Below are 17,396 nucleotides of genomic sequence, written 5' to 3' on the forward strand. Positions count from 1 at the left end.
CGGGGCATATTCAGTGCCTTTGAGATGGTCATGTATCCTTCCCCAGATTTGTACTTCTCTATTACCATCTCCTCGCCTTGTCTTGAATTCTCTTTTGTCTTCATTTTGGTTTGATCTAATGAAAGTCAACCATACTGTTGGACCTTACAGAAAGAGGGGGTATTTATTCTTAGGAATTCATACAAACCAGGTGATCCTCCAATTTTCTACATCAACAAATTGAGTGAGTTGTAATTGTTTGTAAATTATTGACAGGGTTTGGAATTTTTCTTTTGATTTGACATGATGCACAATATTTTGTAGATTAGCTCAAAAATCCTACTTCAATATATTTTAAATTTAGAAAATGAGACAGTAAAATGTGAAAATACTTGTGGGGGCTGAATACTTTTTCAAGGCACTGTATAATAGAAAATCATTTCTCAGGAATGTTAGCTGTTTTACCATTACTCATGCAGTTTTCTTTTTTGCTGTGTTTCCTCATTGACCTCTACTTTGTCCTCGTCTATTACAAAATATTTCATGTTTGTACCCTTTCACTCATTGTTGTAATTTGTTCATTTTTCCCTTTCTTAAGTTGATCTGCAATAGTCACAGTAGACCAAACTGAATAATCCCCTCGCTGACTACAAATGACTTCAAATATATAATTTACAGTGTGGTTAAATTAATCCCCGAGTTTTTACAGTATTAAATACCTAGGACTTTTATACAGTACTGTATTTCTCAACATGGATCGGAGAGCGGGTTTGTAAATCTGGCGGGAGCAATGAATGTTGGGTGATGTGGGTGCAGACAAACCTGGCCCTAAGACACCAGGCAAGGTTATTTGATTCCAGACAAATGTTTTATTATTGCAGAATGTTTCTCTAGTGCTCCACACTCTCGCCCCTCTCCCTTCCCCTTTTCCTAACTATGATTCCCCTCTCCCTGCCTCCTTCCCACTCTGTCTACGATAGAGACCCATATCAGAATCAGGTTTCTCATCATTCACGCATATCATGAATTTTTTTTTTGGCAGCATAAAGTTACTATGGCACTGTGCAAAAGTCTTGGGCACCCTTGCTATATCTATATCTAACAATTTTGCACAGTAATGTATATAGTTATTGAAATTCATGAGAGTCTGGATGTTTCCCAGTCTGAACTACAGTCGGCCCTCCTTATCCGCGAGTTCCTCATGCACAAATTCAACCAACCGCGAATCTGGAAAACCCGGAAGTGCTCTCTCCAGCACTCGTTCGAGCATTGTTTGCCTCGCATCTCGTTCACTTGCTACTTTGTTTCTGTGAATAAATGGCTCCTATAAAGCAATTACGTGGTCAAAGCAATTCCTCAAAGGCTAAGAGGGAGCTTAAAGTGCTATCCCTCGCCGAGAAATTAGAAATATTAGATCTTCTGAAAAGTGGCGTGTCGTATTCCGAAGTGAGCCGTAAGGTCGGTAAGAATGAATCGAGCATTCGTACAATAAAGCTGAAATTCGTGGAAGTGTTAGTGCTAGGGATGGCTGGCTGGCTATGTAAAGCGCTACAGCCTCAAGAACTTAAAGATCACGGGAGAATCGGAATCGGCTGATGCTGAGGCGGCATCATTGTTCCCAGAAGAGCTACGAGGGTTGCGTCTGTACTGAACATGTACAGACTTTTTTTCTTTATTCCCTAAACAATACAGTGTAACAATTATTTACATAGCATTTACGTTGTATTAGGTATTGTAAGTCAACAGAACAGAAACACTGAGGGCGGCGGGTCCTGTGCTGCCCTGGGTCCTAAAGTCCACCTGTACTGAGACAGGTTAAATAAGGGACTTGAGCATCTGCGTTTTTTGGTGTCCGCAGGGGGGTCTCGGAACCAATCCCTCGGGGATAGGGAGGGCCGACTGTATTTCCCATTTCTGCCCTAACCTCTACCATCTAAAAAAATTCTAACTCCTTAGTTAGCAATATCATTATTAGGAGTGCTGGTATCAAGGTTCAGTGCAAAATTCTATTAGAGACAATGGCTATTCTAAAGTTTGAAGATTCGATTTTGGTTTTAAATTTGCTTCATTTCTTTTTTCTATATAGCATTATTTAATTAATTTAAAATTGGTATTCTGAAATTTTGAGTTTGCTGTAGTATATGTTGCTGAGAACAGTGTGTAAGCTAGAATATCATGTACTATTTCTCTGAAGTTGAATATTTAGTTTCCCTACTATTTGCAGTTGTTAAACAATATAATCTGCTAATTGATAAATGTGTTCCAGCAATACACATTCTAGCAAATGAGGATTCAGTCATTTTCAGACAGTGTGGCAAAGGAAGAATAGGTACCATGTGAGATAGTAGTTTGATAAGACCCAGAATTTGTATACACATCTTTTCCTTGGTTTTTTTTTGTTAAGCATCTGAAAAATGGTTTCCTGGAGACAATGCAGCTGTGAACTTAATCCATTTCTGAATTCAAGCCTGTAATCTGGGCTATCACTTGAGTATCACTTTGGAAAGCTGTAATGACATTGACCTTCCTGACAAGGTTTTAATCACACAAGGTATGATAGGCCGTCCACCCAGGCCTGGGTGGATGAAATCAGCTGAACTGGGTGAGGTGCAGGCCTTCCATGTGGACACTGACTCCTCAGACTCTGAGTCTGATCTCTCCTGGGCATGCTGGACTTCTTAGATCCAGAAACCTTGCTTTGATTCATTGAAGAAGGGTCCAGACCCTTCGAGTTGTGAGAGCGTGCCTACAGTGAAAACGTGTAAATGTTTTATAAAATAAAATGCACCAGCATGAATTTTGAAATTTCATGATATGCTAATCAACCATATTACCTGTTAAGTTAATCTAGTGATTGGAGTACTTTTTGGCAAATGTGGACAGTGTGTAAGATGCCTAACAACACAGGCTTTTCATTATCAAAATAGTAGCTTTGTTTCTTAATGCTGAAGTTAATTCATTATTATTCAGTAATGACTGGTGAAACAGATAGCAAAAGTAGTACCAGTGCAGACCATCAGTTACACAAGCTGCCTTTGCAAGATTCCCTGAGGAGGGTTATTAAGTTTACAGATGACTTGAAGGTTGGTTGTTGAGGGCCTCCATTGAATCCAAAGGAACGGCAAAGGCAGATACAGTTTGGCACCTCAGGGTTTACTCCTGAAGCCTTCTCCTTAAGTGAGTAGAGACATCAAGCAGTGAAAATTTGAGATCAGAGTTTTCCTTCTCCTGGATGAGCAGCCAACCACAGCTGACGAGCCCCTTCTGTCCAGAGCAACTGGTTTTAAGGCACCAGTAACCCATCTTTGCCCCTTCTCCTGTCAGTAGAAACTGTTCTACCCGGCTTAGTAGCTAAGCCGCACGTAAAGGACAAGAGCTGGACTTCGTTGTCGGAGGCTTTTTGATGTACACCATTGGGAGCATTTAATAGGTCATGAGAGGTTATTCCCACCACCTCCCATAGCTATGACAACCTGAAGGAACAAAGGTTGTTAGTGGTGAGGATATATTTAGATAGTTTCTGCAGGCGAAGGAACAATTACAATAAAAGGTCAGATCTGCAATTAAAATGCAGCTTCCTTCTCAGCACATGCTGTCCAACTGGTTCTGTGTTTTTGGCAGTTTCTGTTTCTGAAAACAAAACTGAATTGACATAACCACCTCAGTTCACTGCTGGCATTAGGTTGGAGTTTATTACTAAACTCTAACATTTTATCTCTTGGCACACTCTGTTAGGGCGAATGGCCTGATAGATGTTTACTAAAAATAGAGGCATAGACAGAGTAAACAGTCAGAATCTTTTTTCAACAGGATAAAAATGTAGAATCGCACATTTAGGGTAAGAAGCCTAAAGTTTACAGGAGATTTGCGGGGCAAGGTTTTTGCACGGGGGTGGTAAATGCTTGGAATGGGCTGCCAGGGGTAATGGTGGAAGCAGATATGAAACTGGTGGGGCCTGGAGCAAAATGGATCATGTGCAAGCAGAAGAGATCTGGTTTAAATTGGCATCGTGTTCATCGCATTGTAGGCTGAGGAGCCTCTTCCTGTGCTGTACTGTATGTTCTGCTAAATGGTTAATTGGAGAAACTCATTGGACTCTGCATCTACTCAGTCTGGGTTGCAATTCTGTTGATAGCTTTGTCCTTCAACTCTTCTGATCAATGAGGTTAATTGCGTGCCTGAGTATAGGTCTACCAAAATTTACTTGATCTAAGATTTTCTTCTGCATCCAAGTTTCTGCAAGCTGATAGTTTGTGATTTAGCTTTTTTAGAGTGAAGAATAAAGTGTTTTGATGTCAGTGTGAGAGTGTACATAAAAGTAATTGAGAGTGGAATACTTGTTTCATTTGCATTTTAAAATAACTTGACACTAAATGTCTTGTAATATCCAAAGGTATGATCTTCTCTTCATGCCGCCGTCTTTCCCTTTTGGTGGGATGGAGAATCCTTGCATTACGTTTGTTACTCCATGTCTGTTGGCTGGAGATCGGTCATTGGCTGATGTCATCATCCATGAGATTTCTCACAGCTGGTTTGGCAATCTGGTAACGAATGCCAACTGGGGAGACTTCTGGCTAAATGAAGGATTCACAATGTATGCTCAGAGGAGAATTTCAACTGAAATTTACGGTATGGCTTTGTGAATGTATGTTACTGTGATCCAAAAAAAAATCCCAATAGTCATCTTTCTGAATAAGATCTTAGCCATTTAGTATGCTTTGTTGGATTCCCATTCCAGCATACTCCTCAAAGCCTTTGTACAGACTTAAAAATTTCATATCTTAGATTTTTTAAAAGCATGCAATATGATTAAACTAGCAATGGATATTTAAATTATTTAATTTATAATGTGCGTGATTTCTAACAAATTTGAGAGATTAGCGTCTTGAGGTTTTGCCCTGTTATTTCAGGTTGGATGGTTTTGTTTTTCTGTTAACAGTTCATTGTGTTTACTGTATTGGGAGTGTATGCAGGATTTGTTCCTGCCTGACAAGGCTAATGCATGAACATGTATTTTTAAGCTTAGTTATTTTTTAAAATCTAAGTGGATAGAAATGGGAAAGCATGGTTCCAGAGGATTAAGGTGAAAAAAAAACTAAAATATAACTGATGCTGAATGTCTGAAATAAAAACTAGAAATATTCATAGTTACTGCATGGGAAGAAACAAAAACAATGAAAGGTCATTCATTTGTAATTTAAATGCTGCTACTTTCTCAGCACGTACCAGCCAACCTGTTGAGTGTTTTCAGCAGTTTCTGTTTTAAATTTAGCCTAACATCTATTGCGGACACCTTTACAAGTTTGGAATGTGAAACTGAAAGGAAGGAACTCGCTCACAATTTGTACTTCAAAATCAAAAGCAAATAAAATTATAAACTTCAAACCAGAACAGAAATGCTGGAAGAACACAGGCAGTCAAGCAGCATCCATGGAAAGAGAAGCCAATTAACCTTTCATGGTGAAGACCTTTCATCACAATAATTAGTAACTTCTACCTCAGAAAAGATATGAAGTCTGCTGTTCTAGGTTTGCTTTTCATAGCAGGTGAAGGGGGCAGAAAGTATGAATAAATTGTTTTTTGGTGTTGATTATTGTAACATATCAAGATGCAGTGAAAAGCTTTTCTTTTGTATTCTGTCAGCACAAATCATGACATGCATAATTACATCTTGAGATTCGAGATTGTTTAATGTCATTTCCAACGTACAAGTGCAAAGGAGAACCAGATTGGTACTCCAGATCTGATAGAGCACAAAAGCACAATTAATATATATATATATAAAGATAGCTTATATATGTTGATTGTAGGTTGATAAATTGATGCTAGGCACATGAGCGTCTGTATATAAGGTGACTCTGACAGGAAATGGTAGAGTAGTGGTGGTGGGGGTGTGAAGGGGTGGTTATTGGGTGGAGGTGTTGATCAACCTTGCTGCTTAGTACGTTCCCCTTTGCATTTGTATACTGGCAATGACATTAAACAGTCCCGAACTTGGGGAAAGTAACTGAGTCTGGTGGTTCTGGCATGGATGCTAAGTAACCTAGATGGGACTGGGATAAACAGTCCATGAACAGGTTGGGTGGGATCCTTCATAATGTTACTGGCCCTTTTCTCAAAACAGCCCAGTGATGCATTGGGCAGTTTTGACTACCTGTTGTGGAACCTTCCTGTCTGCTGCAGTGCCGTTTCCTTACTATGCAGTGATGCGGCATGTTGGGATGTTCTCGGCTGTGCATCTGTAAAAAGGATAAATGTGCATGGTCCAGTTCTCTTCACCTTCCTCAGAATGAGGTGTTGTTGAGCTTTCCTGATTGTGTCTTGGGGCCATGAGAGTTTGTGCAGCATTTATACTCCCAGGAGTTTGAAACTGCTCAATTTCGACTTCTGTGCCACTGATGTGAAGAGGGGTGAGAATGGTGCAAGTTCTCCTTAAGTTAATAATCATCTCCTTTGTCTTGTTGAGTTAGTTGTGTAAAAAAACAGGATACAGAATATTGTGTTGGAGTTACAGAGAAGGTGTAGTGCAGAGAGACAAAGTACAAAGAATGTCACAAGGTAGATTGGGAGATCAAAAGCTCATCTTTTAGTGTGCAAGAGGTCCCTTCAAACATTTGATAATATAGGGACAAAAGCTGACCTGAGTCTATTGATTTATGTTCTTGAGCTTTCAGATCTTCTGCCTGATAGGAAAGGGGAGAAGAGAGAATTACCAGGGTGAGGGGGCTGCTGGTAATCTTTGCTGCTTTGCCAGTGGAGCAGGAAGTGCAGTCGGTGTAAATGGAGGGAAGTTGGTTTGCAAGATGGACTGGTACTTTTTGGTTCTTAGAAAGGGAAAGTTTAAAAGAAACATGAATATTACTCTCTTCAAAAGACGGGGAAAGGATAAACCATTGTTTTCAGTGTGGCATTCCAGACAAGTTCAATAGGCAACTAATTGAAACTGTTGGTGTCTATACTCTTGCTGCTGAATCAACCTTTTGTGCTGCACTGGTAAATTCTTGTAATTTAAAAAATTCACAATTATTAATTGTCCCAGTAAACCATGTGCAGCTTTATGGCACTGATACCATCTTATCACCAAGATCTCTCTCCTGTATATTTACTCAAAGTTTATATCTTAGGTCCAGAGTACACTTGTATTGAAGCTGCCACAGGGAGAGCCCTCCTTCGTCAACACATGGATAACTCTGGAGAGGACCATCCCCTCAATAAACTGAAGGTTAAAATTGATCAAGGTGAGAGTTCATAATCTGGATCTGTGCAAATTGATTTGGAATCCCTGATCAAATCCCCAGTGCTTCCAAAAAATCATTTTTCAGATGCAAGCAGAAAAAGCAAGTTGCTGAATTTGATATTGAATCCCCAAAACTGAAAGTGCTTGGATAGAAGATGAGGCCCCGTTGGAGTGGGACAGGAGGCAAAAATGGTCGAATTGGAAGTGTGACAGCAAATTACTGGAAATTCCTGGTATTTGCTGTTGACTTACTGGAGATGTTCCACCGAGCACTCAGTCTTTTTGATCAGAGCTGTTTAGTGCCATTTCAAGATTTTGTAGGTTTAACTCAGCAACTACTGAATGGATTAGTATGTTCTATTGTCAGTTGCTGATGGATGCTTTACTTATTTCCTTACAAAACAGGAAGTTATTTCAGCCCATCGAGTCTATGCTGGTTTGCAGAACAATCCCTCTCCTAACAATTTTCACTTGTTACCAATTTCCCTCAACTACCACCAGATTTTACTCACCCGCTTGCACACCAGGGGAAACTTACAATTCCCAGTTAACCTGTCAACCTGCATGTTTTTAGGATGTGGAAGGGCTTTAGAGCAAGTGAATCACAGAGAACGTGCAAAGAAAAAAGGAACTACTTTGTGACCTTGGACCATCCTGAAGCATTTCATAGTCAATAATGTGTGGCTGTGTTGGTGCGTGGCCAAGTGGTTAAAGCGTTCGTCTAGTGATTTGAAGGTCGTTAGTTCGAGCCTTGGCGAGTTCGAGCGTGTGTGTCCTTGAGCAAGACACTTAACCACACATTGCTCTGCGATGACACCGGTGCCAAGCGGTATGGGTTCTAATGCCCTTCCCTTGGACAACATCGGTGGCATGGAGAGGGGAGACTTGCAGCATGGGCAACTGCTGGTCTTCCATACAACCTTGCCCAGGCCTACGCCCTGGAAACTTTCCAAGGTGCAAATCCATGGTCTCATGAGACTAACGGATGCCTATAAATGTGTGATATAGTAATTTGTGTAATGGTAAACTTCGTGTTTGCTCTCTCGTGCCCCATGATTTCTGTATTCCCTAAGTGAGCCCACCCTTAGAAATTTTACCTTCCTTTGACAAAGAATTAATTTATTGTTGTTCCTTTTTCAGGGATTGATCCAGATGAGACATATAATGAAACTCCCTACGAAAAAGGCTATTGCTTTGTATCCTATTTAGCTCACCTTGTGGGTGATCAGAGCACATTTGATGCTTTCCTTCGGGTAAGAACTTGTCAAGTTCATTGTAAATATAATCTTATTTATAAAGGGGAGAAAAACTGCTAAATACATGTTAGGGTTCAAAGTACATTTATTATCAAAGTATGCCTGCAGTATACAACCCTGAAATTCATCTTCCTCACAGTCATGAAATAAAGAACCATGGAACCAACCCATTCAAGGAAAAATATCAACCATCAAACCCCTCCCCCATGCAAAAAAATCATGCAAATTGCATCAAACACAAACAAAAACAAGAATAATATTTAGTTCAATTTTAAAGAAAGACAGTGCACCAAGGTATTCCCAGGCAATATTATGGAAGTTGAAATCTATTATTCAGGCACTTGTTTGTGATTTCCCTATATATGCTCATCTAATTCCCGCTGAATACTGCAGGATCATGTAGTACATTTGCTGAAAAGTGATCCCCTTTTTATCTTAGCTCTGCATGTTGCCCCAGAATATCTTTAAATTCCACCATGGTGTTCTCCCTAATCAGGTTCAATTCCACCCGCCCCCCCCCCCACCCCCAAGGTCTCATCTGCACCGTTACAGAAAAAGCATTGATATCACAAAGGTTCATTTGCCATATCTGTTATCTGTCGACTGTGGGCCAAATGGCTGAACTCTACTCTTGTCTTATGCTTCCATAATAACTTAAGTACAATCCTATGTGCTGATCCATACTGAGTTCACCTGCTTTACCTGTGAGGCTTCTTGCATTAAAATGTACAGTCTGAGCAAATCAGACCACTTTCAACTACCCCTACTGGACTTGTTTGCTTTTACCTCCATATTTCATCTTTCTCATCTGATATTCAGTACAGATGAATATGTAAAAGTGCCTTTTAATTTCATGATGCACATAATTATTTTTAAGCTTTTTTACTTTGCATCTATCTTTAACCTCTTAAAATTTGGACATTGCAATTAAAATGGGAAAGATTATGGTGAAACAGTGACCTTGGCATTTTTGGCCATTTATGCAGATATTTTGATAATACCATTGCTAAAGAACTTGTCTCTATGGACTCCAGCTTCTTATAGAGCAGAAATTGATTTGATGGTAACTTGGAAGCAACGTTACATTAACATTCCAGATTTGAGAACTTCCACTGATACCTAAGACCTCTGAAACCTGTAGAACAAACTCTTAGCATAATGTACTTCAATCTGTAAGATGTTATAGATTTGCTTAACTTTAAAATAAGAAAAGGGCAATAGGACAGATTTTGATTGACTTGTTATGCTGTTCCAAGTAAAAATTGATCAGCCTATTGCCAAGAATTGTTCTGGTCTGGCTGTGTAGAGGCATGGGCTACTTCATTGTTAGGGAATTGTGAACGGTCATCAGTTAATAGCTCCTTTTGTGATGGGAGGAAAGTCCCTGATGAGGCAGTTTAATATCAATGCAGTTCCTTACCCGAAATGGGTCACTGATACACTGCCCAGTGTACAGGTTTATCACTTGTTCTGATTTAACATAAATCATGTGTCTAAATTGTGTTTACATGCAGGCCTATGTGAACAAATTCAAATTCCAAAGTATTGTGGCGGAAGACGCTTTATGTTTTTATTTAGAGTATTTCCCAGAACTCAAGAAACAAGATATCGAGAAAAGACCAGGTAATGCTGTTTTATTATTATATCAACCTTTTCGCTGAAGAAAAAGTGACGCACAATCTTCCAATAAGATTAAAATTAAAATTGCTTCAATTATTTTAATTAACTGGAACCTATCCACAATTTTATCATGACTGAGTCCTTTACGCTTTGTTATTTTCTACCTGATTCTTTTTCAATTTATGCATGTTCTTCACCCTGTCAGTTTGGTAAGAAGCTGAACATTTAGAGAAACAAGTAAAGGATCTAAATTTTCTTATCCAGGATTTGAATTTGATTGTTGGCTGAATACTCCTGGATGGCCACCTTACTTGCCAGACCTTTCATGTGGTGATGCTCTCATGAAACCAGCGGAAAGCTTGGCTTCACTATGGTTGGCTACGGAGCTGAACATGGATGCCATCAAAGCTGTTGACATATGCTCATGGAAAACCTACCAGATTGTGCACTTCCTTGATAAACTACTGGAAAAGTCACCTTTGCCTCCAGGTATTTAATAAGGGATGACATTTACTAACAAATACTAAAATTCCTGTCATATTGTGTAGTGTACCATAAATTGTGAAAATGTATTTTTAATTTTAAATCAGATACTAATGCTTTAACCAGAGTCCAACTGAAGTCATATTCAAAATTAAATCTGTGCACTTTAATTTGTTTCATGCTTAATTCCAGATGTCTTCAATTGCTGTTTTGATAAATCATAGTTGATTTATAGAATTCTGTCCACTCACTTTAAACTTTGGCTTTAAAAGTTTTAATTAAACAAACACATGTTGGAAAACAGTTATCTTTTGCCCTCACTTCATTATATATGAATGCTCAGAAGAGACTTTGTAACTGTTATAACAAATAGTGATGATTAAATGCTTTAAGAAACTGGAATAAAATTTGAAATTTCATTTTCTTTAGGAAATGTTGCTAAGATGGGTGAAGTGTACCCAAATGTCTCCAGTTCCAAGAATGCTGAACTACGTTTTCGCTGGGTACAGATAATTGTGAAAAATAACCACACAGATGCATTTGATGAACTTCACAAATTTCTACAGAGTCAGGTACATAATTAATTATACATAAGCTGATGGTCATCCCTTCTGCAACATTCATGTAAGGTCATTAAATGTAATTTGATTGATTTGCTTTATGTGCATATGCCTTGATCAAAATTATCTTTTTAAAAAGCACTGTCAACCCTTTTATTAAGGAAATGGATAATTCTTGCATAGAGGACAGTAGTACAAAATTTGAGATGAAAATGAAACATCACAGTTACTGAGAAAAATATTTGAAGTCGAATTCAAGATATTAATAGGCTTAGGAAGACCGTATAATGGGTGTTGAAGGATAAAAGTAAGGTGGCATCTTGCATTCAAAAAATGGGGATGAAGGCTTTTTTTTAAACAAAAGACGAGAATGTGGTACTAAAGATATTTGATATAGAAAATGAAAGCCAAATTCCATTTTTTTGGTAGTTAAGTATAATAAACATGCTATTGTTATTCCTGCCTACCTCACAAAAAGTCCAATATGGAGGGACACTTGTAATCTGCATGTAAAACTCAAATTCCAAACCTTACTGAATAATTAAATTCAAATAGTAATTCACCCTATTATGCTGCAAATTGTACTGCGAGAGCTACAGGGAGGTAGTCACACCTAGGCTGCCAGAAGCGGGTCGTTGGGTGACAGTCAGAGGGGGGAAAGCGAAGGTGAGCAGACAGGTAGTGCAGAGCACCCCTGTAGCCATTCCCCTGAAAAATAAGTTTACCGTCCTAGATACTGTTGGCGGGGATGACCGGCCAGGTGTGAGCCACGGTGGCAGGGCCTCTGGCACAGAGTCTGACCCTGTGGTGCAGAAGGGTGGGACAGAGAAGAGGAGAGCTGTTGTCATTGGAGACTCTATAGTCAGGGGAACAGACAGGAGATTTTGTGGACGTGAGAAGGACACCCGCATGGTTTGTTGCCTCCCGGGTGCCAGGGTCCGGGATGTCTCTGACTGGGTGCATGACATCCTGGTACGAGAGGGGAAACAACCAGAAGTTGTGATACACGTTGGGACCAACGACATAGGCAGGAAGAGGGATGAGGTCCTGAAGTGAGAGTTTCGGGAACTAGGCAGAAGGCTGAAGAACAGGACCTCAAGGGTGGCGTTCTCAGGATTGCTGCCAGTGCTACATGACAGTGATGGTAAGAATTGGAGGAAATTGCAGTTGAATGCGTGGCCGAGGAGTTGGTGCAGGGAGCAGGGTTTTAGATTTTTGGATCATTGGGATCTCTTCTGGGGAAGGTGGGACCTGTACAGATTGGATGGGTTGCATCTGAACTCGACGGGGAGCAATATCCTTGCAGGTAGGTTTGCTAGCATACTTTAGGTGGGTTTAAACTAATTTGCAAGAGGGATGGGATCCAGAGCGATAGAGCAGTGAGGTGCATTGAGTAAAGCCAGATCTAACATATAGAGAGGCTTTGAGGAAAGACAAGTACAATGAAGGGTGTAAAGGTAGGAAGGCAGAAGGGCTAAAATGCATGTACTTCAATGCAAGAAGCATCAGGAGCAAAGGTGATGAACTGAGAGCTTGGATACATACATGGAATTATGATGTAGTGGCCATTACAGAGATTTGGCTGGCACCAGGACAGGAATGGATTCTGAATATTCCTGGATTTCAGTGCTTTAAAAGGGATAGAGAGGGGGGTAAAAGGGGAGGAGGGGTGGCATTACTGGTCAGGGATACTATTACAGCTACAGAAAGGGTGGGTAATGTAGCAGGATCCTCTTTTGAGTCAGTATAGGTGGAAGTCAGGAACAGGAAGGGAGCAGTTACTCTATTGTGAGTATTCTATAGGCCCCCTGGTAGCAGCAGAGATACTGAGGAACAGATTGGGAGGCAGATTTTGGAAGGGTGCAAGAATAACAGGGTTGTTATCATGGGTGACTTTAACTTCCCAAATATTGATTGGCACCTGATTAGTTCCAAGGGTTTGGACATGGCAGAGTTTGTTAAGTGTGTACAGGACATATTCCTGTCACAGTATGTTGACAGGCCAACTTGGGGGAATGCCATACTAGATCTAGTATTAGGTAATGAACTGGGTCAGGTCACAGATCTCTCATGGTGTGAGCATGTGGGGGACAGTGACCACCGCTCCCTGGCCTTCAGTATTATCATGGAAAAGGATAGAATCAGAGAGGACAGGAAAATTTTTAATTGGGGAAGGGCAAATTATGAGGCTATAAGGCTAGAACTTGCGGGTGTGAATTGGGATAATGTTTTTGCAGGGATATGTACTATGGACATGTGGTCGATGTTTAGAGATCTCTTGCAGGATGTTAGGGATGAATTTGTCCCAGTGAGGAAGATAAAGAATGGTAGGGTGAAGGAACCATGGGTGACAAGTGAGGTGGAAAATCTAGTCAGGTGAAAGAAGGCAGCATAGGTTTAGGAAGCAAGGATCAGATGGGTCTATTGAGGAATATAGGGTAGCAAGAAAGGAGCTTAAGAAGGGGCTGGGGGACGTCACGTGATGACGTAGGATCAAGACATGGAAATCCAACTCTCCCGTTTAAAAAAAAAAATCAAAAGTATCGTTTAAATAAAGAAAAGTTAATAAATATTTTTTGAAAGCTACTTATAAATACTCAAGATTATTTTAAGATATGCCTTGTAAACAGAAACAGAAGAAGACTACCATTTTGACGACACCCCGAGATGGGAAGAAAAAAGGGCCTACTACTACGATGGAACCTCGTGTTTTGGTTGGATCTCCTTTCGAGGAGACACACTTTGTCTCCGGTGTTGAAGAACAGGAGGCAGCGGCAACAGCAGCAGTCTCTAGGAAGAAGAAGCAGGAATTGCACATGCGTAAAGAAGCGGGCATGCGCAAATTGGTACAAGCTGAACTACAAGATCCGATTGCCACTGAAAGTGAGAGTGATCTGGAGTTAAAATCCAATCCCCCGGTGAATATAGATGAAGAAAAGGAGGAAGAAGAACAAGAGATTAAAAGTAAAAAAAATCGTGGAGACATAAGAGAGGCCTTAGTGCAAATAATGGCTGAATTAAAAGTAATAAAAACAGATGCTAAAAACATGAAGACTATGTTTGATAATGTTATGAAAAAACAGGAGAAAACGGATAAGCAAGTTTAAAGAGTTGGAAGAAATAATGGAGGACGCCAAAGATAGAGTGGACAAGATAGAAGATAATATCCTTGCCTGGACAACAGAAAGAAAATGGCTGTTGGAAAAAGTGGATGTGCTGGAAAATTTTAGTAGGCGATATAATATTAAGATTGTCGGTCTTAAAGAAGGTATAGAGGGGGAGGATCCAATAAAATTTTTTCAAAGATGGATCCCGGAAATCTTGCAAATGGAAGAGGGAAATCGGTCAATTGAAATTGAAAGGGCACATAGAGCTTTAAGACCAAGACCAAAACCACACCACGACCAAAATCTGCGATCAATTTTAATAAAATGTTTAAGATATCAAGATAAAGGAAGGATTCTGCAGGCGGCTGCCCAAGATGCCAAAAAAAGTGGCCACTGATGATAGAAGGAAACAGTTCTTTTCTACCCTGACATAAGTTATGAACTTTTGAAGAAAAGGAAGGTATTCAACCCAGTGAAAAAAGTCCTATGGGGAAATGGTTATCAATTTATACTGCGCCATCCTGCAATGTTGAAGATTTTTTGGCTGATGGAAAAAGAAAATTTTTTTACCTGATTAACTGAAGGCGGAGAAGTTTGTACAAGAATCTTTGAATATTCGCTAGACACAGGAAGAAATCCAGTGGGACGAGATGGATTAAAGATGAAGACTGGGATAGGGAATAGACTTGGTGGATCTTTAAGGGTGGAAGAATATACAAATATATTAATTATATGATAGAGGGGAAGAAATGTAAAAGTTTGAGGAATATTAGTTGGGAGGAGTGATATTAAAGTTATTTATTTATTTATTTATGTGTGTGTGTGTATGTGTGTGTGTTTGTGTGTGTGTGTGTGTTTTACGGGGAGCAGGAAGAACTACTGATCGATTGCTACGGGATTCATGTGTGTAATCATGGCGGCAGCCATGGCCTGCAAAATGGAGGGGGTAATGTTGTGGGGTTTTCTTTTACTCTCAACATTAGTAGGGGGGTACTTTGTTATTTGTTTTATAATTTATCTTTCTTTTATTTCTTTCTCTTTGCCTGGATGATTGGGGGTGGGGGTGGGGGGGGAAGACACATAGCAACATGGTGAATTTTAAAGAGATTCCCCAAGGAACTATGAGAGTGGAAATGTTTAGTAATGTTATAGATTGGGAGTAATTTTGTTAAGAATAATGACTAACTTATTGAATTTTTTGAGTTTTAATGTTAATGGGCTTAATGGACCAGTGAAAAGAAAAAGAATTTTAACACATATTAAGAAGATGAAGGTAGATATAGCCTTCTTGCAGGAAACACACTTAACAGAGATAGAACATCAGAAATTAAAGAGAGATTGGGTGGGACGTGTAATTGCAGCTTCATTTAATTCAAAAACGAGGGGAGTTGCAATTTTGGTCAATAAAACATTACCAATTAGAATACAAAATGTAATAACTGATTCTGCAGGGAGATAATTGATTATACATTGCCAACTTTTTTCGGAATTATGGACTCATGAATATTTATGCACCAAATGAAAATGATGCTAAATTTATACAAGAAGCCTTTTTGAATTTGGCTGATGCACATGATAAAATATTAATAGGTGGAGATTTTTAACTTTTGTCTAAACCCAGTTTTAGATGGATCAACCAAGGCTGTTACAAAATTGAAAGTAGTAAAATTAACTATCATTGGTGAAAGATTTAAATTTGATTGATGTATGGAGAAGAATTAACCCAAGAGAAAGAGATTATTTGTTCTATTCAAACAGACATAAAACTTACTCAAGGATAGATTTTTTTTTACTATCAACGAATATTCAGGATAGAGTAAAACATATGGAATATAAAAGGAGAATATTGTCAGATCATTCTCCTCTAATAATGACAATGATGATGACGGATAAGGAGGAATCGACTTACAGATGGAGATTTAATTCAGTATTAAAATGTCAAGACTTCTGTGATTTTATGAAAAAACAGATTCAATTTTTTTTGGATACAAACTCTTATTCAGTTGATCATAAATTTGTATTATGGGACACAATGAAAGCATATTTGTGGGGTCAGATAATAAGTTATACTTCTAAAATTAAGAAGGAATATATGGTAGAACTAGACCAACTGGAAAAAGATTACAAAATTAGAAAAAGAATCTCAAAGACATATGATAGAAGAAAAACGAAGACAACTCGTCAATAATAAGCTACAATATAATACACTTCAGACATACCGAACGGAAAAAGCAATTATGAGAACTAAGCAGCGGTATTATGAGTTAGGTGAGAGACCACACAAGATTCTTGCCTGGCAGTTGAAAACAGAACAGGCTTCCAAAACGATAAATGCAATTACAACAAGTGCAAATAAAATAAACCTTTAGAAATTAATGAAACCTTTAAAAGTTTTTACTCTGAATTATATCAATTGGAATCACAAAATGATGTTCATGAGATAGAAAGATTTTTATCACAAACAACTCTCCCAGAATTGAAAATGGAAGAACAGAAGGGATTAGATATGCCTTTTACATTAAAATAGGTTGAAGAAGCTTTAGGATCACTTCAGAGTAATAAATCTCCAGGAGAGGATGGTTTTCTGCCTGAATTTTACAAAAAGTTTAAAGATTTATTAATTTCTCCTTTTACGGAGTTAATATGTCAAGCAGAAAGAACACATAAACTTCCAGAATCTTTTTTGACAGCGATTTTAATAGTATTGCCAAAGAAGGATAGAGATCCTTTAAATCCAGCATCATATCGGCCTATTTCTTTGTTGAATACGAATTATAAAATAATAGCAAAAATTTTATCTAGTAATTATCTAAATATTTACCAAAATTAATACATGGATCAAACATGATTTATTAAAAATAGACAATCGGCAGATAATGTAACTCGGTTACTTAGTATAATTCATTTGGCACAAAAGAGGGAGGAAATGAGTGTGGCAGTAGCTTTGGATGCAGAAAAAGTATTTGATAGATTGGAATGATATGTTTTATTTAAAGTATTTGAAAAATATGGGTTAGGAGTACTTTTTATAAACTGGATTAAAACCTTAAATACTAATCCCAACGCTAAAGTAGTGACAAATGGCCAAATTTCAACACCATTCCAGTTTAAAAGGTCAACTAGACAAGGTTGTCCATTATCACCTGCTTTATTT

General features: G+C 38.7%; 1 protein-coding gene across 2 annotated transcripts in view; it reads left to right on the plus strand.

Moving 5' to 3' along the window:
- rnpep (arginyl aminopeptidase (aminopeptidase B)) overlaps window positions 1-17,396 on the plus strand; it is a 37,650-nt gene that overhangs the window by 14,744 nt on the left and 5,510 nt on the right. Inside the window, exons 5-10 of one of the 2 annotated variants that reach the window (XM_063065524.1) lie at window positions 4,373-4,608; window positions 7,104-7,217; window positions 8,357-8,469; window positions 9,987-10,095; window positions 10,357-10,581; window positions 11,005-11,147. In XM_063065524.1, the coding sequence (XP_062921594.1) occupies window positions 4,373-4,608; window positions 7,104-7,217; window positions 8,357-8,469; window positions 9,987-10,095; window positions 10,357-10,581; window positions 11,005-11,147 (940 nt within the window). The remainder of the gene's footprint in view (window positions 1-4,372; window positions 4,609-7,103; window positions 7,218-8,356; window positions 8,470-9,986; window positions 10,096-10,356; window positions 10,582-11,004; window positions 11,148-17,396) is intronic. The other variant, XM_063065525.1, reaches the window with a different exon arrangement.

The sequence above is a fragment of the Mobula hypostoma genome, chromosome 13, assembly GCF_963921235.1.
Source record: "Mobula hypostoma chromosome 13, sMobHyp1.1, whole genome shotgun sequence".
Lineage (NCBI taxonomy): Eukaryota > Metazoa > Chordata > Chondrichthyes > Myliobatiformes > Myliobatidae > Mobula > Mobula hypostoma.